At 37.2% G+C, this 23,928-nt stretch overlaps 1 protein-coding gene across 1 annotated transcript in view; it reads right to left on the minus strand.

The window, feature by feature from the left end:
- The window catches only part of LOC111154185 (lysocardiolipin acyltransferase 1), a 177,903-nt gene that overhangs the window by 102,327 nt on the left and 51,648 nt on the right, over positions 1–23,928 (minus strand). The window contains exons 2-3 of the mRNA XM_022513629.1: positions 14,123–14,291; positions 5,069–5,267 (exon numbers count right to left, since the gene is read on the minus strand). Of these exons, the coding sequence (XP_022369337.1) occupies positions 5,069–5,267; positions 14,123–14,287 (364 nt within the window). The 5' untranslated portion in view covers positions 14,288–14,291. The remainder of the gene's footprint in view (positions 1–5,068; positions 5,268–14,122; positions 14,292–23,928) is intronic.

The raw sequence follows: 23,928 nt of genomic DNA on the forward strand, positions 1-23,928 counted from the left end.
TTATCTGTGTCTCTTTTTATGCCAAGTCTGGTAACTACAGACTTGTAATATACTTTGAAAGCAGGAAGTGTAATGCATCCGGGTTTGTTTCTTCTTTTGCTTTGGCTATTTGGGAATCCCTTTTTGGCTCCATTCAAATTTTAGGACTATTTATTTCTGTGAGAAATACCATTGAAATTGTGATAGAGATTGCACTGAATCTGTACATTGCTTTAGGTAATATGGACATTTTAACAATATTAATTATTCCAATCCATGAGGACCAATTATCTTCCCATTTGTTTCTTTTCAATTTCTTTCACTAGTATCTTACAGTTTTCAGTGTACAGGCTATCTCACTCCCTTAGTTAAATTATCCCAAAGTGTTTTATTCTCTTTAATACAGTTATAAATGAGATTATTTTCTTAATATCTGATAGTTTATTATATAGAAATGCAACAGATATTTATATATTGATTTTGTACCCTATACTTTTACTAAATTCAAGGTTTTCTACGTATAACATCATGCAATCAGCAAATAGTGACAATTCTCTTCTTCCTCTAATTTGGATGCCATCCATGCATCCAACCATCCTATGTCTAGGACTTCCAATAGTACATTGAATAAAGGTGGTAAAAGTAGGCATTCATGTCTTATTTCTGATTTTAGAGGAAAAGTCTCAAGCTTCCAGCTTTTAGTATGATGTGAGGTATGGGCTTATCATATACGGCCTTTATGATATTGAGATACATTTCCTCAATACCCACTTTGCCGAGAATTTTTATCATAAACGGATGTTGAATTCTGTCAAATGCCTTTTGGCATCTATTGAGATGACATTATGATCTGTATCCCTCATTTTGTTAATGTGGTATATCACACTGGTTGATTTGCAGGTGGCGTATCATCCCTGCATCCCCCAGAATAAATCCTACTTGATCACGGTGTATGAGTTCTTTAATTTTTTTTTTTTTTTAATTCTCAGACTGTGGCATTTATTGAGAACAAAACTCTCATACAAAGGTAAAATGATAACCAAAGGAATCTCTTTTATAAGCATGACTCTTAATGAAAGTCTAGCGAATACCGGAGAGAAGAATATTTTGCTTTGAGAAACAGCAGTGCATTAAAGTAGCCTGAGGGTAAATGCTACTTCCTTCATGTCATGTATTCTTTTAATTTATTCTTAAGTTCAGTTTGCTCATATTTTGTTGAGAATTTTTCACATCTGTGTTCATCAGGTATACTGGCATGTCGTTTTATTGAGGCATCTTTAACTGGTTTTGGTATGAGCATAATGCTGGCCTTGTAAAATGACTTTGGAAGTGTTTCCTCCCATTCTATTGTTTGGAAGAGACTGAAAAGAATTGGTATTAATTCTTTAAAAGTTTGGTAGAATTCCCCAGTGAAGCCACCTGTTCCTGAACTTTTGTTTATTGGGAGGTTTTGGATTACCGATGAAATCTTACTAGTCTTCAGATTTTCTATTTCTTCATGACTCAGTCTTGCTAGGTTTTACACTTCTAGGAATTTACCTATTTCTTCTAAGTTGTTCAATTTGTTGACATATAACTATTCATAGCAGTCTTTTATGATCCTTTTTATTTCTGTGGTACCAGTTTTTAAATCTCTTCTTTCATTTCTAATTTTATTTGTGATCTCTTTTTCTTGGGTGATTCTAGCTAAAGGTTTGTCGGGTTTGATTACGTCTTCCAAAATTTGATTGTTTCCAAATTGTCTTTTTACTGTTTTATTATTTGCACCTGATCCTTGTTATTTTCTTCCTGTACTAACTTTGGGCTTCCTTTGTTCCTCTTTTTCTGGTTCCTTGAGGTGTAAAGTTATTTGACATCTTTCTTGTTTCTTGATGTAGGCCTTTATCACTATGAACGTCCCCCTCTTAGAACTGCTCTTGCCACAGAGCCCAGAAGTTTTTTACTTTTTGGTATGTTGCATTTCCATTCGCCTCAAGGTATTTTTCTTTTGATTTCTTCTTTAAACAACATACTCCTGAGAAACCAGTTTGTCAATGTCCACAAATTTGTGAGTTCTCCAGATTTCTTCTTATAATGGCTTTTAGTTTCGTATTACTGGGATCAGAAAAGATGCTTAATATTATGTCAATCTTCTTAAATTTATTGAGACACAAACCAAACAAGACTCTGAACTATAGAGAACAAACTGGTTACCAGGTGGAATGTAGGTTGAGGGGATGGGTAAAATAGGAGATGGGGATTAAGGACTGCACTTGTGATTAGCACTGGGTATTGTACGGAAGTGCTGAATCACTATAAAACTAATATTACACTGTGTTAACTACCCAGAATTAAAAAAAAAGGAAAAAAGACTTGTTTTCTGGCCTAACAGTTGACATATACCCTGCAGAATGTTTCCATGTGTTACCTGAAAAGAATGTGTATTCTGTTGAATTTGGATGAAATGTTCTGTTATATGTCTGCAAAGTTCATCTGGTCTAACATGTCATTTAAGGCCAATGTTTCCTTATTGATTTTTCTGGATGGATGATCTATCCATTGATAAAAGTGGGTTTTAAAGTCCTGCACTATAGAGCGCCTGGGTGGCTCAGTTGGTTAAGCAACTGCCTTCAGCTCAGGTCATGATCCTGGAGTCCCGGGATCAAGTCCCGAATCAGGCTTCCTGCTCAGTGGGGAGTCTGCTTCTCCCCCTGACCCTCTCCCCTCTCATGCTATCTCACACTCTCTCAAGTAAATACTTTAAAAAAAAAAAATCTTATAACTATTACTGTACTGCTATCTTATTAGATTGACCTCTTTATCATTATATAATGACCTTGTCTCTTAATTAGTCTATCTAGCTTTCTTTAGGTTTCTCTGCGCATGGATTATCTTTTCCATCCCTTCACTTTCAGTCTGTGTGTATTCTTAGATCTGAGGTGAGTTTCTTTAGGCAGCATATAGATGGGTCATGTCAGCCACAATGTCTTTTAATTGGAGAACTGAGTCCATGCACATCTAAAGTAAATATTGATAAGCATGCACTTACTGCCATTGTGTTCATTGTTTTCTACCTGTTTTACAGGTCTCTGGTTCTCTCTTCTTCTCTGGTTCCCTTCCTTTATGATTTGATGATTTTCTGGACTGGTATGCTCAAATTCCTTTCTCTCTTTTGTGTTTCTAACTACAACGTTTTGCTTTGTAATTACCAAGAGACTTACATAGACTGTTAAAAATATAAGTTGTCTTAAGTTAGTAGCAACTTAAGTTAGAACACATTCTAAAACTCTACATTTTTACTCTTCTCCTCTTTGCTGTAGCATGACCCACACATGCTCATCTTGTTCATTTTTTATTTATATAGTTTAATATATGTTCTTAAATAAATTAAACATGGACCAGCCAAACAAGTTAAAATAGTATATACGACATTAAGAGAAAATTTAATGGCTCCTAAAGCCTGCCTAAACATGTTTAGCTCTAATGTTAATTTCATAGTAAGAGATAAATATTCTCTATTTAGGTTCGAGTCAAAGTAATACCTAACTGGAGAATGGAAGTTTTAAATATATTACTTATTATATTAAACAGAAATAAAACTTCAGCATTAAGTGATAATGCAACTGCTTTTCTTGTACTTCAAATTCATTGTTCCTTCATATACAGATATAAAATTATTTTACCAGCAACTTCTAGCTTAATTTGCTTTCTTGAAAACCACAGAGCCCAGTCATTGTATAATCAATATGAAGTTATTCGAGTGAAGACAGTAAGGACTTGTGGAAGAAAGCCATCTAATGAGAAGCCAGAGAGGGAAGGAGGCATGTTTTTTCGATTGTACCAGTCTGGAGTGGAGTTTCTGTCTGACTGACAGTGGAAGGAAAAGAAAATGTGTTGTTTCAAATACCACAGATTGTCATTGTTCTAACAAATCTTGGTAACCTTTCTTGAATAAATGTTCATTTGCTGTATGTCCTTGGGACCATCTCGAGAGACTTCGTTGTTTTAGAATTTTCACCATCTCACTGGGCAGTCGGGTCTATGGAGCCACTCAGGCTGTCATCCTGGAAGCCCCTCTCATGTCAATTATGCCCAGAATGTTTTCGTGGGTTATACTTTTGAGTGTCTTTTTTAAGAGCTCTAATTACATACATCCTTGACTACCTTCCATTTCAACTACTTTTTGACAATTTTTTTCCCTCATTTTTCATTCTCTTTGTTTTCCTATACATTTCCGATAGGATTTTGCCTTCTTGTCCTTTTTTTTTTTTTAACTTCTATCGATTCCCCTTACATTTTTCTTGTTTTCTTGACCATTATTGTTCTTCGTATTTCTCAAAGTGGTTTATTCCCCCCATACTCTCAAATGTTTATTTGATGACATTTCATTCAGTTGACAGTATTGTGTTATAGTGTAGCTTTTGGATTTTTCAGTTCCACCCTCCACCCAAGAGATTTCTTTTATAGATATAAAATGAATACATATTTAGTCTGCTCCCTACCCCATTTCATATTAAGAGGAAGAACGAGATTAACTTGTAACATGCCATGCTGAAATATCCCTACTTCTCTACCATACAACATGCTGTACTGCTAGGAATTTTAATATAATTTAATAATAATAATAATTTAATAATGATAATTTAATAATAATTAATAATAATTTAACATAATTTTAATATAATATAATAATAATTTAATATTCAGAAAATCCCAGCAACTAGTATACTGCTAAGAATCAATCGGTAGGCAATTAATATTTGTTAGATGAATTTGAATGAGTCAGTTCATTTTTTTCTGGCCTAAATTACCACAAGCATGACATACAATAAAAAGTTACTGAACTATTAATTCATATCCTTCCAAGTGTTGGTCTCTCTGGGATCATATCTACTTCCTTGAAAAGAGCTTCTTTTCTCAACATTAAATATTTCAAAAAAGAGATTAAAACAGTCTGTTGTGATTGATGTTTTTAGGCTAGTAAGAAAAAAATGGGAATAATTTTAATACTTAAGTGGAGTCTAACAAGTTATTCTGTAGTTTTAGGGCAGGGGTCAGGAAGTAACATATTAAATGAATGACCAACTTAAAATAATTTGTGATAACCTACCAAATCCAGGAACACTTTTGAGACTAGCTTTGAGGCAAATTTTCTCCAATCTGAGGTAGCTATATCTCATCAGACAGTTCCACAGGAATAGCCAGTCCATTCTCGTCCGATGATTCATGATAATGACACTTCTTTCCCCAGGAACAAATGCATCACCTGTTATAATCACCTTCACACCAAACATGGTCTCCAACAATGCCTAAGGAATAAACAATATAGACATGTAACAATTTAAAGTTATGATTTCCCATAGATAAATTATATCATGTCCTGTAAATAAATCTGATTTCTAATAAGTCAAAGGCATAGTGTTTCTCAAGATTATTGCTTCTAGGGGCACCTGGGTGGCTCAGTGGGTTAAGCCACTGCCTTCAGCTCAGGTCATGGTCTCAGGGTCCTGGGATCGAGCCCCACATTGGGCTCTCCGCTCAGCGGGGAGCCTGCTCTTCCCTCTCTCTCTGCCTGACTCTCTGCCTACTTGTGATCTCTCTCTCTGTCAAATAAAATTTTTTTAAAAAAAGATTATTGCTTCTATAATAATCTGGAAAAAGAAGTTAATCTCAAAGAATGAGAATACAAAGGCACTGTTTATATTTTTAGTGTTATTAATTTAGGTTTCTGACAGTTTCTTAATTAAAATAATGCTAACTTTCACTGAAATCTTCAGGATATATTTTTTACCTTAAAAATAAAAAAGTGTAAAAAAAGAAAGAAAGAAAAAAGTGTAAAAGACATGAAAGAAGATTCCACTGTGTAATTTCTTAAGGCTATAGATACATTATTACTTTCTAGAAAGGATAATCAGGAAATTTAACACCGAGTATAGGGCTGAGGGAACAGAAAGTCAAAATTTTCATTTTATACCTTTCTGTATTACGATCTTTTTAAACACATACACATATCTGTTTAACAATATAAAGGATAAAATAACTATATGTTTATAAACTTCTGCAGCCCCAGTACCCGGTACCTAGAAGATGCTCAAGTATTTACTGAATTTGGAACTTTTCTGATAAGCAGGCATATAAATATTTAGAAGAAAACATATTACAGACTGGTTTTGTGGAGGAAAAAAAAAAACAGAAAATAAGAAAACCTGATTATTAATTTCAATCCCTTATTTAAATTTTCTAGTAATTTTTAGGTAAAAAATTTACTAGATAAAATATGACTTCACTATTAATGGAAAAAAGGGATTGAAAACCTTTGTGGAAGTATAGAGCGCATAAACTGCAGTACAACATATAACAGAATATGGAGCAACAATGCAAGTAAACGAACTACTGGTATCTACAACAACACAGATGGCTCACTAGCATAATGCTGAGAGAAGCAAAACAAACAAAAAGTGCCATATATAAAACTTCCTAAAACAGACCGCAACTAAGATATTTTAGGAGTAAATATATAGCCAATAAAATTATAAAGAACAGCAAGGGAACGACTATCTTATAGGTCAGGTTAGTGGCTGCTTCTATTAAGGAGGAGATGATTGTTACTTCTCAGCCCTCCGACAAACCACCTACCTTCCAATACTCTTAATTCTTGAACTGGTTGATAGCTACACTTTAATAGATCATTTTAAAGTGTACATTTATGTTTTACAAACATTGGCTATGTTTGTTACATTTCACAAAAACAGGACTTCAAAATAAACACAGGAGCAAGAAAAAAAAGGTTAAAAGGAATATTAGCTAAGGAAAAGTCAGAAATGTTTTATGTCCAAAGAATTATGCAATCAGAGTGTCAATATCTTAACAGAGTAAAACGATATCCCACAGATCCCATCAAGTTACTTTCCCAGAGCTGAGATTCACTTTAGGGCATGGGTGTTTAACCTGACATCAAGTCCTAGAAGTACGGCCTTCAGGGAGTAAATAAAAACGAACACCTCCTGAAAATGTATACACAGGTACTCTGCTCAATGCCTGTAGTTTTCATCTGATTTTCAAAAGGGTCACTCAAATAATTATAACCCCCACTCCAAAGTCTTGGGAAGTCAAGTCCTAGGTAGACTTCTCGATAGAGAGCCATGGCAGAGTCCTCTAGGCTTGGACCCGCAGCAGGAACTGTCTCTTTCTAAGTTCACAGGACCATCAACTCCCAAAATGAATCACTGAATTACATGTCTCAGCCCAGAAGACATGTGTGAAGTCACCATCTATGGCTTATTAATTGGGTCCGGCTCCACTCCACTTTCCAAATGATACTTTACAGTTTTTACAAAGAACTAAAATGCAGGATGCCCTTCCCTTAACTGGTAGAAAGATGAAGTTGACTGTTAATTGTGTGTTGTGCCACATAAAAGAGTTAAAAAATCTTAAAGCCTATAAATCCCAAACCTCAACCCTCACCTTTTAAGTGCAATTTCTAATACATGTATCCCGTGGATCCCAAATGTCAAAATAAATCCAGACTGTTTGTCCAGGAGCATATCATACAGCACTCTCTCCCTTGCCATCCAGCACTTCATCAGAATATGCCTGAAAGTTATATATAACCTTTTGGACAGCCTAGATCTCAAACTCACATTAATGATTTGTAATACCAGACAAGACCTATCTAGTCAAGTTATTTACAGCTCCTGCAAAGGCAGAACTACAAATATTTACTACACAGAGATAAGGTTATAACGTGGCTAAACTGCAGAATTCAAATAATTGGATTAAAACTGATTAATCAGATTAAGAACTGTTCTAGAAAAAAATGTGAGAATACTGTCTTTTTTCCTAGTCTAGAATATAAACTAGTATAGAAGAAAAACTAATTCTATAAAATTTAATAATGGTTTATGGAAGTAATTTCTGAGGATCTTTTATAGATCACTAATCACTACCTCAAAGTGTTCTACCGTGTCTGAAAACACAAAGATGAGAGGTTCCCCTTCATGATCACAGAGAATCAGTTTTGCCATCATGCCCCAAGCTCCCATTTATCCTTCCGATGAATCTTTATTTAGTCTGAGGTAAAAACAACTCTGTGGCGCTCCCATTCTCCTAGTCTGCCTGGGCTTTTCAGACTTCACTTAGGCCCAGCTCTTCAAATCCTTAGCTATTTAAAATCTTGCAATCCCAAACCATTCATCAAACACAGTACCCCTTCTCTTAATGGCAGTCTATGTAGAAACTATACCCTGTATCTTTGAACATCTGTTTTATTCTAGGATTGGACTGTAATCAGCAGGCTGTGGAAAAGACTTGTGTCCTACGTGGGGAGTTATCAAATGATCTCTAAACTCCTAAGTCATGACTAGCGTGAAAGGACAGAACTCCAAATAATTTACATAATCCCAGGTTATTAGCTACAATTGGACCATTGGAAAGACTCCCAACTTTGAGAAGCAAAAAGTGTTCTGGGCACATGCAAAGTCTGATCTTGACAATAGTGATTATGCTGAACGAACTGTCCGAAAATGAAATGAATTAAGACCTACACTCCCCGCTGTAGGGATGTACCAAGAGAGAATGGTCACTCTGCAGACTGTTCTGGAAGAAATTCTTACACAGATAGGTTAGACGAGGTGACCTCTAAGTCTCGCCTAACTCTAAGATTCTAGAAGATTTTACTGGGGGACCTCATTTAAAATGCAAAATGCTCCTTAAAAATGGTAAGAGAAGAAAAATCTTGCCAATAAAATCATTTTAATGCATAAGAGTTGCTTACAAAAAAGATCGCCTTATGATTATTTCGGTGAAGCAGTAATTTGTTTAAATCCATTTACCTAATCTATTATTAGTGAACTTTTTTTTTAATTGTTTGGGATTGCTTAAAGTAAAGTACATGTATAGCTGAGAAAAGACTAAATTCCCTCTGGGTAAAAAAAAAAAAAAAATCTATTTGCTTCAAAATAAAAACTTCTTTAGCACCTTGTAAAAGTATGAAATAAAAGATCATAAAAGACACTGACAATTTTTGTGACTTAGCTGTAAAGCATTCAACTATAAATTTCTTAGCTGAAAGACTCTGCTTGATATGCCCTTACTCATAAGCAAGGCAGTGAGTTAAACAGGTAATAGAAATTTTTTCAAATATATACTAATTTAAAACTACAGTGATGGTTGTTGAATTCTGCCTGTGTGTTAAGTTCTCAGAGCAAAAGTCAGGAATAGCTGAAACTGACCACTGAAAATCTCACAGAAATGTACCTCACAGGAGACCAGTACATTATCAATAAATCCAGCTCAGTTTTTTTCTAAAGAATGCTAGAACAGCTTTTTCCACCTGACCATCAGATGAAGTGACTGGTCTACATGCTATTTAAAACACAAGAATGACACTCAATATAGCACCACTCACATTTCCTCTCACTTTCAACAGGGGTGAGGGTAACCCTAGATTTAAAAAAAAAACACACACACACATATTATCTTTCCACTCTTCGCTCATCCACCCTACTGCATGCAACTGGAGTTGTATATAGACTTGTACCATAGTGTGTAGTGTAATGCTGTGTGACAGTACCAGCACTAAGAGTGACAGCAGAAGCAGCTATGGCAGAATTTGTTTAGTGAAGTCCAGCATTTCTTCCAGAGTAACAGATTTTAGTTATGTACCTAGCTGCCCAGAGGAAAGACGGTATTTCCCGGATGTTATTATAGCCATCAGCCATTCCCTCCAATGGGGTGAGCAAGAGAAATAGGTGCTCTTTGTAATTCACTGATTTAAAGGAAAGCCCTTGCTCTGGATTTCCTCCCAGACCCACTTCCTGCAGAGTGGGGCAAAAAAGTGGTAGTGACCAGTCCTGACCGTATTATTATGCCAGGCTGGATGGAAGGAATCTGAGTCCCTGAATGACATGGAAGCAGAGCTACCCTGCCCATGTGGTCCTGAGGACAAATAAAGTTCTACCTTACTCAAGCCACTGTATTCTGAAAAGCTATATTCACTACCTCATTCGCTCATCAGAATAACTGCCTGAGGGAAGTAGGCAGTATTAGAACCCCTGTTTTTCAAATGAAAAGAGAAGTTTAGGGAGGCTAAGTAGTTCCGCCAAGTTCAAATGACTAGAAAGTGGTAAGGTCAGTACTGAAATCAAATGTCTGTACCAATAAGCACTCCACTTATATTGGCTCTCCGAGAAAATAGATTGATTGGACACTAAAGCATGGCAACTGCAATGACTCCTACCAACATAGTAACTACAAGAAAATTTTCAAAACCCTTCAGGTTTTGGTAGAAAGGTGTAGCCAAAAATGTGATTCATATTCAAAAGATTATACACTGGAAAATTTAAAACTTTAAATAAAATGTAAAGCAATGTATGATCATCACCAAAAAATCGTTTACCTCTAAACGTTTTAGAATCAGATACACAGTGCTGAATCAGCAATGGCTCTCAAAAGATCATCTACTCCAGTTTATTTTACAGATGATAAAATAAAAATCTTTAAAAAGTTATATAATTGACTTGAAAAAAGTTGAAAGTTTTCAAAATGAAATGTCTCTGGTTTATAGTGACTATAAACGGAATTAGTTAACATTCAGGTAGCTTGTAGAGGACTTCTTAGAAATATGTACTTATGACAGTTAAGCTTATGTGAGCTGGGCATTATGTGCTTATTTTACTTAATATAAATATGATATTTGATGGAGAAATACTCATTTTGTAAATAAGTACTACTAGTGGGTAAGCAACACCATAAAAACGAGTATTCCATATTAAATGGTCTGTTTGAAAGCCGCAATAAAACAATGGACATCATTTTAAAGCTAATTTTAAAATCTACCTCTAAAAAATTCATGGCCTGAGAAGTTACCTTCTGTTGTCTAGCAAAGGAGGCAGTCTCTCAGGCGAATGAAAGACAAACTAGTCAAGCTGTGTGTATCTACAACTAGGCAAGATGGCTGAGGTAGAACACTATTACCTTCACGAGGTCAGAGGTCCTATCTGTCCTGCTCATCATCACCTTCTAGCAATAGGCTTGGCACATGGTGGACACTTAACAAATAGTTGCTGGATGAATGTCCAGGATCCTGCTGATTACTTTTGACATAAACAACAGTTAACAAAACTTACCAAAAAAGTCCTTCCTTCTATTATGAAAGGAAAAAGAATTTTTACATAAATGTATAAGGAGTATCCATACTGATAATGTTAGAATATTACAAATATTTGATGCAATGTACTTCCTACAGGAGGAAAAAAAAAAAAATAGGGAAGGTGGCTGTTGCTTCCTGCCCTGGAAACTCACCACTCAGCTAAGTTACAGGAAAATAAGGTTATGATGAATTAAACAGATGAGAAAGCTCAGAATGTAATGAAACCAACAAAGATCCCGATATAAATTCTAGAACTTGAAAGTATGGTATTTTAAATAGAGGCAGCAGAAGAGAGGGTCAATGAACCTGGTGACTTGTACAACAACGTAAGCATCTACCACACCCGCAACTGCAGTCCCAGAAGAGGGGAGAGGAAATGGAGCAGGAAAAAAAAAAAAAAAGTGAGGGAATACGAGCCCCAAACATTCCAAAGTGGAAAAAACAAAGCTACAGATCTAAGAAGCCCAATGAAACACAGCAAAATAAACAAAGAAAACTAGACCTAGCATATCATCACCAAACTGCTGAAAACAAGCAAACAATGAAAAAACAACACAACAGGGAAAGAAATCTTGAAAGCAGCCAGAGAAAAAGGGCTGCAACAATAGAGGATAGCTAACTTTTCATCAACAACAAGGAGACCACAAGACAGTAGAACTTTAAAGTATGGAAAGAAGAAAAATTGTCATCCCATAAATTTCACAGCCAGCAAACAGAACTTCAAAAACAAAGGCAAAATAAAGAAATTTTCAACTATTAGAAAACAGAATTAATCCACAGGAGCCCTCACTGCAAGACAAGCTAAAGGAAGTTCTTCAGGCTGAAAGAAAATGATACCAGACAGAAACTCTAATAAAGGATAAAGAATACTATAAATGGAAAATACTTAGATAAATATAAGACTATATTCTCTCATACTATTTCTTTGAAAGACACAGGACTAGTAAAAGGGAAAAGCTGTAACACTCACCCCAGAGTTTATTGCGCAAGTGGATGTATCAGGCCAGCAGCAGTAGCACCAAGGAGGCGAGCATGAAAGCCCTACCTGATCCCGACTCTTCCATTTGACACGAGGTGGTAAATAGGAACTTCGGGTGGACTGTGACCGGCTAAGGGTACATTATGTGGTCCCTAGGTGGTGACTCAATTGTGTTCACAACACACACATATCTCACATATATAAACATTTACATACGTACATGTCATTTTCTTTCAAAACAGACGAGGAGAGAATATTGCACAACTCATTTCATGTACCTTGTTCCGGGTACTTCAGCAACCTCGGTCTTTGGCTTCTCGAAGGCTTTGTAGGACTATTCCTTACCAACCTTCCTCTTGCACTGTGAGAAATCATCATGCCACTGAGACTGATTTTATTAGTAGTTAACAGTTTCTCAAATTTTTTTCCCTTGAGGCATGCCCTGGCTTGAAAGAACTCGAAACCTTCTTCTTTTGAAACAGTCAGGAGGTCCCAGTGAATTTCTTACCACTGGAAGGTCAAGGACCATGTGACCCTGACCAATCCTTCAAGGTTTTCCTATCACCTAAGGCTCTAATGGCAGCAAACTGGATTTAATCTCAGCTCTGCTTATGCATGTGACCTTCAGCAAATCATTTAATTTTGCAAAGCTTCTACCGCTTCTGTAAACTTGGGATAATAGTGGTGCCTGGAATGAAGGCGTCCTCGAGTATTTATTAATAGCACCGTATCTGCCACAGAAGTGCTTAACAGCTATGACCATCATTACCCTTCAACACAATCTTGCAATTCTTCTCCTTAATCTGGATTAAATATGCAACCATACCAGTTATAGTTATTTATCATCTACCAGTTATGCTGTGGTCCTTTCTTTGTGCTTGTAGATTAAGTGCAAATACAGAAAAGGAAGGGGGAAGAGGAGACGAGGGAGGGACAGGGAGAGATAGGGGACACTACTTTTAGTCAAACACTATCACATTTCATAAAACACATACCTGAATAATTTTTTAAAAAATTAACCTCTGACAAAGGACAAATGCAATTCTTAAAACTAGTCACCACAGGAGTCCTTTTGAAAATATGAAAAGGGTGCACTGTAAACAGCTCCCCATCAACCTCCACCTGAGAAGTCCACAGCTTTAGTGGACTTTCCTCTCCACAGATGTGACAAGGACAGGCTGCCTGAGGGGAAACGCGCAACACAGTTCAAAAGACAAGGATGGAAAAAGATCCTTCAGCAACTGAAAGCAGAGAAGTCCCTCTTGGTATATCCTCATCACCCCCACCATGACTGTCCATAAACCCAGTAACAGTAAGTTCTAGCTGGTGCTCAGGAAAAAGAAGGAACAGAACAGCCTCAGGAAACAGAGCCTATTCAAGATAAAGGCAATGCATGGTGTCACCCACTTTTGGAGAAGGCACTATTGACTAGCAGCCACAGGGAAGGGCCGAAGCAGCTTCAATCCAGACGAGGGAGGAGGATGGACTGGAACCCTACAGGACGTTGCCAAGCTCAGAATCACAGAGATGCGCTCAGAGCTGTATGCACTGACCTGGCAGAAAATACCGGTCTATTCCAAGAATCTTACTATACATTTTGTGCGTTCTTTTACCTTACAGATGTTGTCACTCTAGCCCTCAGATGGGAAACCACTTTATTATAAAATTCTGTTTTAACTGAGAAGAATTAAATTAATCACATCAATATCAAAAGTTCAAAAAAATAGTGTATCTAATGTTAATTTTTGCCATTATTTCGTAAAATAAATGGAAATACAAAACTAATGATGTAATAATTTCTGATGAAGGAAAATAAACTTCATGAAGAATATAAAAGAAGCTCTTAATTTTGGAATATGGTTCTTAGATATTTTACTTCAAGGACATGAATTATATTTAATTCTCTCTAGTTCCTGTATTTCCTCCAGAAAGGATTTATGTTTATTTTAACATCTGACTAAATCCAACTCTAACAAAATAAAAACTGGTCAGCTGGGCTACTTTGAGCCCATCTCCTTATCTGACGTGTGACTTACCACGGGCAGCGTGAGCCAGGTTGCCACAATGCGGTTGTTGATCCAACGATACCAAGATGGGCTTACAAGCATCAAAGGTAAAAAGGGGCCCAGCATGAAAATGCTTCCGAAAAAGCTTCCGCAAAACAGAATGAGTATAAAGTAAATCCCTTTCCATGACACCATGATTCTGAAAGATACAAAAAAAAAAAAAAAATGTATTTTGTTATTATACATATAACTGCCCAAATTGAAAACACATAAAATAATCTTTGAATACAGGGCTACAGAAAAGGCTCGAATAAAGACTATAAGAGCTCCAATACCATAAAGGTGACCCTCATACATGTCCTACAGATCTAACAAACTTTCAGGACATTAGAAATCAATATAATCAATATTATCAGAATAAATGTCAAACCTTTGAAAAAAAAAAGGCTGTCTCACTTAAGCCACCTTTTTTTTTTTTAAACTGGTTATTAGTATTAACAAAAACCTGTAGAAGTTACTCAATACAAACCTTAAAATATTCCAAAATTTTTTATATCCTACTGTAAAAAGTAGACTTAATGGACCAAGAATTACAGAACAGCTTCCTAAGACTGACTTTGCCTAAAAGGGTTGGCAATCTTAGAGTGCACTAATTTTTTTTAAAAACCTAGAAATATTAATCCTTCACATTAGAACCTAAAAGTAGTATCTTTAGGCAACTCATCTTAAACTGTTTTTTGTTTTTTTATAAGCTGAAAGATAAAGCAAAAGTCAGACTCCTCACTTTCCTAAACTATTTGCCAAAAGATTACTTTCAGGGTCTTCATAACCAGAAACAGTTAGTATTGACATTTTAAAATAAACTGTTGGAAACACAGTTTAAAATGAATAATCACACATTTGATTTTATAACCTAAACCACCATAGAGCAAAAATATAGTTTGCCTAGGTATAATAAAACTGTTAGAATCATTAAAATTATGAAAACAATAATGGCTTTAAAATTTTTATATTACAAAAGGTATTCCAGTGATCAAGACTTGTGATTCCTTTTAAATATTCAGAACAGGGAACAAATAAAATTTCAAATGTCAAAGTGCTTTCATAAATGTCAGACAAATAATAAAACAGGTCAAATCCCTTAACACAGACTCAAGTTTATCCGGGCATGTAGTAGTTTTTTAAACCTCTACCAGCACTTGACAGTATGCGTACAACATCCTTCCGAGTACAAAGAGAATGAATATCTGAGAACTGGATTTCTGCTAAACTCTCGATCTAAATTTCTGAGTGAGGGTGGAGAGAAAGACCGCTGAAGAGCAGGGGCCCAACACTTGACTCGCCCGGGTGCTACTCCGCACCCTCAGCCTCGCTTTCTGAGGCCCTTTGCATGGAAAGAAGACACTTGGGCAGCTTGTCCCCAGTCTTTATGGGAAAGCTTTTTTTAAACCAGGAAAAAAAAAAGACAATCCACAGTGCTGCTCCTCTACCTGAAACCCTCTAAGGACCTCTGTTGCTCTGTTTGTCTCTGCCCAAGAGCCCTTCACTAGCTGTCTGGACACTTACCCCTAATCTCCCTAAAAAGCTGGGCTCACAACTCCCTCTGTACATATCCAACAAAGCCTCAGACATGCTTTTTCCTTGCTTATTAAACTATTTGTCATCTGATGTGATTAAGCTCCTTTAACTATGTATATTGTATTTCCTTTAGATACTGATATCATCTAATAAAATCTTTTCATTTTATAGCGATAAAGCGGAGAACCAGAATCACGATGACTTGCTTTCCTAAGTCCCCCTAACCAGCTGACAGATCAAGTCTTTGCTGCCTTCCACTCTCTACCAAGATACGATGCCACCTCCCTCCCACTGAGGGGCTGGGAATCAGAGACCTGAGTCAGCTTCTAAACATATCTGTAAACAAAGACGCAGATATAAAAAGATGTGTCCCATGAACATACTGGGGTTACTCAGGCCAAGTCTAATCTAAAATTACTTTTCCATCCAGTTCCTGGTTTCCCTAGAGAGGTTTCCCTAACCTCTGGATCATTTGTTCAATGACTCAATAAACACACAAAGAGATTCCTACTGTGGGCGCAAGGCCCTGTGCTCGTCACTTGGGGACAACACTATGGGTATGACAGACATGCCAAGCTCTCATAAACCTCGCAGTCTCTCAATCGCCTTCTCAGGAACTCTTCCCTGGCTCTGTATTTAAATCCAGCTCCATTCTGCCTACTTCCAACTCTCACAGGTTTCACAGACAACTACGGTTAACAATTAGGTCGGCTACACACTTACTCAGAATCGCTAAAATTGAAAAAGACAAAACAAAATAGAAAAGTTGGCGATACCAAGTGCTAACGAGGATGCTGCAGAGTAAGAGTTCACACAGACTGAGGGTGGCAGGCAACGTCCCATGCGCGCTCATAATACAACCCAGCAACCCCACTACTGAGTGTCCAGGACAGATGAAAATTTACGGCAACACGAAAACCTGTATACCTGTTCACAGCAGCTTATTCATTTCGTAACCGCCAAAAACTGGAAGCACCCCAAACGGGGAGCAGGGTGGGGGTGAGAAGATGAGTTAACAAACCCATAGCCCAGATACCTCTAGTTTCTTACTCAGGAAGGAAATTTCGTTTCCTTCATAAAACGTCCTTATGTAATCACCTCACAGCTGAAACAGTAACTAGCCTTGCTCCCAGAGTCTAACAGGTAGACTAAGAAACAGCTGCAATTCCACCTGCTGTGCGCCACAACAGAGGATAGAGCGGAGCATGCAGGTTGTGGTAAGGCTAAAGCAAAGGAAGGCCGGAGGAACTCTATTAAAAGGGATTTAAAAAATGCATTGGGCTCTTGGAGGATGTGAGGTTGGGGAAGGTAAAGATTATTCCAGGTAGTAAAACAAAACATGCAGAGTCACGGAAATTTGAAACAGCACCGCTTAAGCAGGGGACTGTAACTCATCAGATATTCATGAGATACAATGTACACAGTGGGGAGCTCCAGGAGTCACCACAGCACAGGTCCTAGGGACAAAGTACACAAACCCAGGCCAGGAGAGCCAAGAACACCACCTCTGACATGTCACCAAGAAAAAACCTAAGGCCTAGGACACCTATTTTGGGATAAGTGCTAATGGTGCATATAGGCATCCATGCAAGGAGTGAATGGACTGGTTTGGTTAAAAACCTTAAAGCAATCAGCTTCTTTTCCCTTTAAAACTGGCAGTACATGAAATTTGTTGGGAAAAACCCTAGCATTGAAAGATGCCGGTAGCAGAGCGGTCTGTGAGCCAAGACCATCTGACCCAGCTCCCACAAAGCAAGAGTCTGATGATCACGACCATATCACTTAACCCGGATGCTTACAGATGGAGAGGCTGGATAAAATTCTCAAAGGCCTACCTTTTGAGCACCTAATATTTGCCAGGCACTTTACAGAAGGCTCTTGGCAGTGACATATTCAATGCCTGCAGATTTAATTATTCATGAGCAACTAAAGGTCCTTAACATGTAAATACTCCAAAATTTTCCTGAAACTCAAAATTTGATTACTCTAAGACTGGGTTAAAAAAAAAAAAAAATCATTTAGGTAGTAATAATATCTGGTCAACGGTCCAGTATCCGAACCTCTGTGGTCCTTTATTCTGTTTTACTTACCTCATAAGCACATGGTGGGGCAAATTAGATGCATAGTGGAGTTGTAAATTCGTATTTTAAAAGGACCTCTCTACTTTGATCATGTCAAGTGTCTTAAAGTAGGCACTTTACATTCTCATCTAATCCAAACAAGAGCCTCAAAAGTAATGTATCAACAATATCAGTGGTATTTCCAGCTAAAGAGGTAAGGGACTTGGTTCCCTAACACTGTTCATACTGAGAGAGGTGAGGTAAAGAACCTCTAACCAGGGGCACTCCCAGAAAATGCAGTGGAGGAACTGGTACCAGAAAGATTTAAAGGCCAAAAAGTAAATGAGTGATGAAAGTGACAATGAGTTATTAAGCATACTGTTTAGGCCTTATCTTCTCTGAAGAAAGTAAAACTAGCCTTCTGGACTAGGGGATACACAGTGGGATTAAGTGACCACACACATAGAGAATCCTAAACCTGAGACCCAGCCTTTCCTCACTGGGCTTTCCGGGGGCTGGGAACAAGATTTCAGTCCTACTCCAGCACTCTCCCATAAAATTTCCTGCAGTGATGGAAATGTTCAGTAGCTGTGCTGTCCAGTATGACAGTCACACTCTATGTGGCTAATTCAGCCGAAGAACCACTCATTCAACGTGGTGAGTGGCTACTGCACCAAACAGCACAACTCTAGGCAGACTACTGGAGCACACTTCTCTGCGGAGCTGACAGAACTGTGAAGAAAGATGAAATACGGAAGCACTGTGGGCTCCTTAATAAATGGTCCACCTAAATCACCCTCCAGTGAGGCCCAGAGTTCATGGAAGCTTCACCTACATACAAACTCCTAATTGGCTTAAGTCCCCTATTTTTTATTGTGAGCAGATAATGAGCCATCTGAGAAAGGCCTTTACCATGACATTAAAGACTAAGAAGAAAGTATACTTGAGGGAAAAAACTATTCAAGAAGAAGAAAACTATCTTTAACATTTCAGAAAGACATATACTGCTTCTAGTAAACAAAAACATGTTCTTTGTTAAATAAAACAAAGAAAGGAAACATTCAGAGAACAAAGGAGCTACTGGAAGTTAACAACATAGCGATGTTTAGGAAAAATTAAACACTCAAGAGTTGGAAAATAAAGCTGAGAAAATCCCCCCAAAAGTCAAGACAATAAAGAGCTGGGAAGTAAAGAGAGTATTAGAGGACCAAGACAAGACAGGAGGTCCCACATGCAAATCATGAGTGCTAAAAAGAGAGAAGCGAGGAATTGAAGAAATCAGCAATAAAATAAGTCAAAACTTCTCCCAAGCTGGTGAATGTGACATTCCACATTATCAGGGCCTGCTGATGAAAACAGATGCTCACCAAAGGACAGCACTGTCACTTTCAGGACGGGGAGACAAAAGGACACTCTACAAAACTTCTACAGAGGATATAAACAGGTGCAAAGGATCAAAAATTAGATTGGCTTTGGACTTCTCAGTAGAGCTAGATCTCAACAGCAATACCAGAAGCAGGATGAAAACAGAAGAACAATGCCTACAAAATTCTCAAGAAAATTATTCCATCTAGCCAAATGTAGGGCTAGTAGAACAGTATCATCATACATGCAGAATCTCAAAATAACCTCCCATACAATCTTTTTTCAAGAAATTATTTGATGAGTTTCTTAAAACAAAGGAATAAACAAAGAGATGAAACATGGGAAATAAGAGATCTCACAAAGGTGAAAGATCAAGAGAACCTCCAAGATGAAGGCAGATCCTAAGATGATAATCATGCATAAGACAGAGAAGGTATCCAGTCCAAATAAGGGATGGCTGACTCAAAAGAAAGACCCTCTGAAAGCTGTTATCACCAAATTCCTTGCTCCTAAGCAGACTATCTTTTTGAACCAAGGACAGAATGCCCGTATGAACCTTGACACAGATTCTAATCTACACTTGGCTTCTTGAACACATTCTGATAAAATTTCTACAGGCCAGCTGATGACGCTCATTTTATCTACTATAAGTACTCTGCTTTGACCTACTCCTGAGAGACAGAGGGAGGGCATGGAGAATTAGGAACAGAAAATACATTCCTACCCGAGAGCCAGAACCTGCAGAGTCCAGCCAGATGCCACGACTGTGGTGAGCCATGCACTGTGGTTTTTCAGGACTCATTTATGCATGAATTTGCCCACGACCTTCCCCAGAAATGGATCTGGTCAATGCTGTGGGACACTCAGATCAGGCTACTACCCAGATATTCTGTACCTCTAGGAGCCTTCATCTAATGACAGATTATGCTTACTTCAAATGCATACACACACACACACACACACACACACACACACACACACACACACACATATTGAAGCATATACACACAGGGGATGAAATTTTAAAGAAAAATAATGACTAACATAAAAGGATAATAGTTGTCATTGGGGGAGCACAGGAGACTTCTAATACTGGCAATATTCTATTTCTTAAGCATTGTGCCTACTTATATGTTCACCAATAATGACAGAATAATGTTCTTTATCCACTACTCTTGCAAGCTAGATGAATACTTCACACCCAGACACAATCACACTGATTTAGTTCTTTCATAAACATAAGTGGAAATATGTTTGAGCTGATTAATTTCTTTTAAATCCAGCAAAATTTTTAAATCCCTGGATGCCTATTAATTTGCATGACCTGATTCTGATGAACATTTCTGCGTTTTTCAGAATTTAGTAACATACACACATCTGTCTTGCTTGATGAAATGGTTTGCTGCTTAATTCCCCAATGAGAACTGTATTTGTTCTTTTTCGAGTCTCATGGCTAAATTTAACATTCAATTCCAGAAGCAAAGATTTGTGTTATTATTATCTCTTTCTCCTCTTATAATCTTTTTATTCTTACTGGTATTATCATATATGTCTTTTATTCTTTTAGGAAGCAGACTACTAAATAAAAATAAATTTAAAAGACTGTCACCATTGGTAACCTTATTCACCTTTACTTATTTTACTTAAAAAAATTGGTGTCTACTATAGTGTTAAGAAATCACTAGATAACTTAAGAATTTATGTTCAAGATAAGCTGAAGATAAAAAGGTATACTTTTTTTTTTTTTTTAAGATTTTTCTTTATTTATTCGACAGAGATCACAAGCAGGCAGAGAGGCAGGGGGAAGCAGGCTCCCCGCAGTGCAGAGAGCCCGACACGGGACTCGATCCCAGGACCCTGAGATCATGACCCGAGCTGAAGGCAGAGGCTTAACCCACTGAGCCACCCAGGTGCCCCAAAAAAGGTATACTCTTTTAATAAGCAAATTACCAAAAGGCACAAATTAACAAAAATAAGCCAAAGAGAGAGAACATAAAACACCTTTCCGTATCATCTAAGCATTCATGAGGCAGGCAGAGGAAGCTGAAAGGATAACATACAAAGTTTGCTCTGGTACCTTTACCTGTTTGGGAAAAGGACACAGATGACAACAGGAAAGAGAAAAACTACAGTTTCACTCTTCCTAAAGCAGCTCAAGACAATTGATACTCTCCCAGATACTAGAAGAAGGTGCAAGGTAAGTAAGCATTCTGGTTAAGATCATCTAGTTAGATGAAATAAAACCACAGTTTACCAATTCTAATAAACACAACAGACAGTTCAAGAGAAGAATGGGGTCAAACCTCAGTTAGATCTACTCAAAATGAAGCAAGAATAACTTTCAACAATCAACTGGATTTCAGTAAACAAGTCTGCTAACTCCCTTTGGTGGGGAGAGGGTCCACTGAGAGTTCTTAGCACCACACAAGGACATCTAGTTAAAATAATACAATTTTCTCTTGTTAAAGTTTAGTGAGAAGAAATTATCTGTGTAAATACTCAAACATAGTTCTCTAAATCCTGATGCAATTCATTTACTTAAAATGTATTTAAAAGTTAACACCTAGAAAGAAGCAGAGAGTACATACTGTATGATTCTATTTGTCTAAAGTTCAAAAAGAGAAAAAATAGTCTATAAAATTAGAAGTGACATTAATGGTTATCTGGGAGGTGCAGAGCAGTAGTGACTGGAAGGGGCACCAGAGGGCTTCAGAAATTTTAGTAATACTCTGTTTCTTGATTTGGGTGCTGGTTACATGTGATGTATTCACTTTATTAAATTCAGTGAGCTATACATTTGTAACATATGTACTTTTCTGTATGTATATTTTAATAATATTTACCAAGAAGTATTTACCAAAAACTGTTATATATGCAATAATTTAGATACCTTGTAGGTAATTGTTCATATGTATGCAGTCCTCAGGAAGAAAATACAAATAGTCAATACACATAAAGAAATGCTCCGGGCCCTTGGGTGGCTTAGTCAGTTGCATGTCCAACTCTGGTTTCAGCTGGGATTGTGATCTCAGGGTTGTGGGATCAAGTCCACGTGGGGCTGCGTGCTCAGCAGGGAGTCTGCTTGAGATTCTCTCTCTCCTCCCCTCCCCCAGCCTGTACGTGCACACATGGGATTGCGCTCTCTCTCTCTCTCTCTAAAATAAATAAATTTTAAAAAAAGAAATGCTCAACCTATTCTCAAGAAAATGCAAATTAAAACAAAATAACATTTTTTTCTCACCAGATTGGCAAAGATGTCTAAGTTTTGCCTTTGATATTCTAAAAATCATTTGTTGGTGTCTTTCCTCTTATCACTAGAAGAAGTATAAATTTCAGAGGACAAACTAATGAGTTATAGTAACACATATAAGCTATAATAATTTTGAATATACCTGCCATCATGAATTCCTTGTCAGTATTTACCCCAGAGAAATACTAAACTGCATGTACAAAGATGCTTCACCACAGCATTGTCTGTAAGCAAAATATCAGAAACAGAAATGCCCACTGATGGGGGAAGGGCTGAACAGTGGTGCAGCCAACATTAGGAAACACCAGGCAGCAGGTAGAAAGAATGAGGTCAAGCTGTCTTTTCTAAATTGAACAGTTCTCCAAGATGTATTGCTAAGTGAAAAAGACTTGTGATACCATTTCTGAAAGGGAGGAGCCACACCCATAGAAGAAAAAACTCTAGGCTATATGGTTTATATAAATAAATGTAAATACACATAAGTGTTTCTGTAAGGACACACGTTTCCATGGCCATCTCCATGAAGATGGTAGAGGCTGTGACTAAGGATGGTAGTCAAAGAGAAACAACCTTTCTGTAATGTTTTAAAAAAAGAGACTTTTCCATTTGATACTTACATACAAAAAAAGGAAAGAAGGGGGAAAGGGAAACAGAAGAGGAGGAAGGAAAAATGCAGCAATGTCAACGTCATGGTAGCCAAAGTCGGTCACCTTGTCAGTCATGTCAGTAATGCCTGTTGCTCCATGGTCCCGTAATCAAAGTTAAAATGATTAAATGCTGAGGTAGAAAAACCTCTTAGCATTACTGCTTGTCATACTTCAGACTCAAATTTTCACAAATTAAAAGCCACAATTAAAAACATACATTGAGATAGGAATGATAAAGTACCCCGGGTAAACTAGAAAGACATGGGGACCCCCAAAAGTCCCTCAAAACCACCATCTATTTATTTTATAGCATTTATCTTTGTTAACTTGAAGTTTAAGCTCCTCTTCTGTTCTCTTCATGAGACACAGAGCTAACCAGCAAAATGTGCAAAGAACTAAGCGATGGGGCCCACAGCTGTCAGAAAGCGAGCAAGGAGCTTCCTGAAACTCTTCATATACACAAAATACGAGCCCGTGAGTATATGTGTATAAAAATCTCATGAGGATGAAGTTCCAGCAGAAAGCAGCTATTTTAAAAGTTTCTAAAAACAGAATGTTCACTTCTGACTCTCCCCATGGCTACTTTAATCAAAAGCATACTCTTAAAAAGACAGAAAAAGGAAAAAATTAAAATAGCTGTCTAAATTTACCAAGTTATTTTGGTCATTTAATTCTGATCATTTAAACAGGAATAAGTACCAATTAGAGTCATTCCACAGTCATTAAAAACTCATATAAAATAATATATGCGCTATTAAACACTAACCATCTTCAGGCAAGGTAGTTCGAAGAAGAGTGTCTTTACCCTCCTCGGCCCTATCATCTAGGTTGAGAGAGAGGACACATTTGAAAAGGAGGGATGGAAGCAATACAAGGAAGTATATACTAAATGCCAAATTCATGAAAAATCAGTAAATTCGACAACCAATTTGTAAA

Source organism: Enhydra lutris, unplaced genomic scaffold (assembly GCF_002288905.1).
Source record: "Enhydra lutris kenyoni isolate GAN:26980312 unplaced genomic scaffold, ASM228890v2 scaffoldscaffold35, whole genome shotgun sequence".
In the NCBI taxonomy this organism is placed as follows: Eukaryota; Metazoa; Chordata; class Mammalia; order Carnivora; family Mustelidae; genus Enhydra; species Enhydra lutris.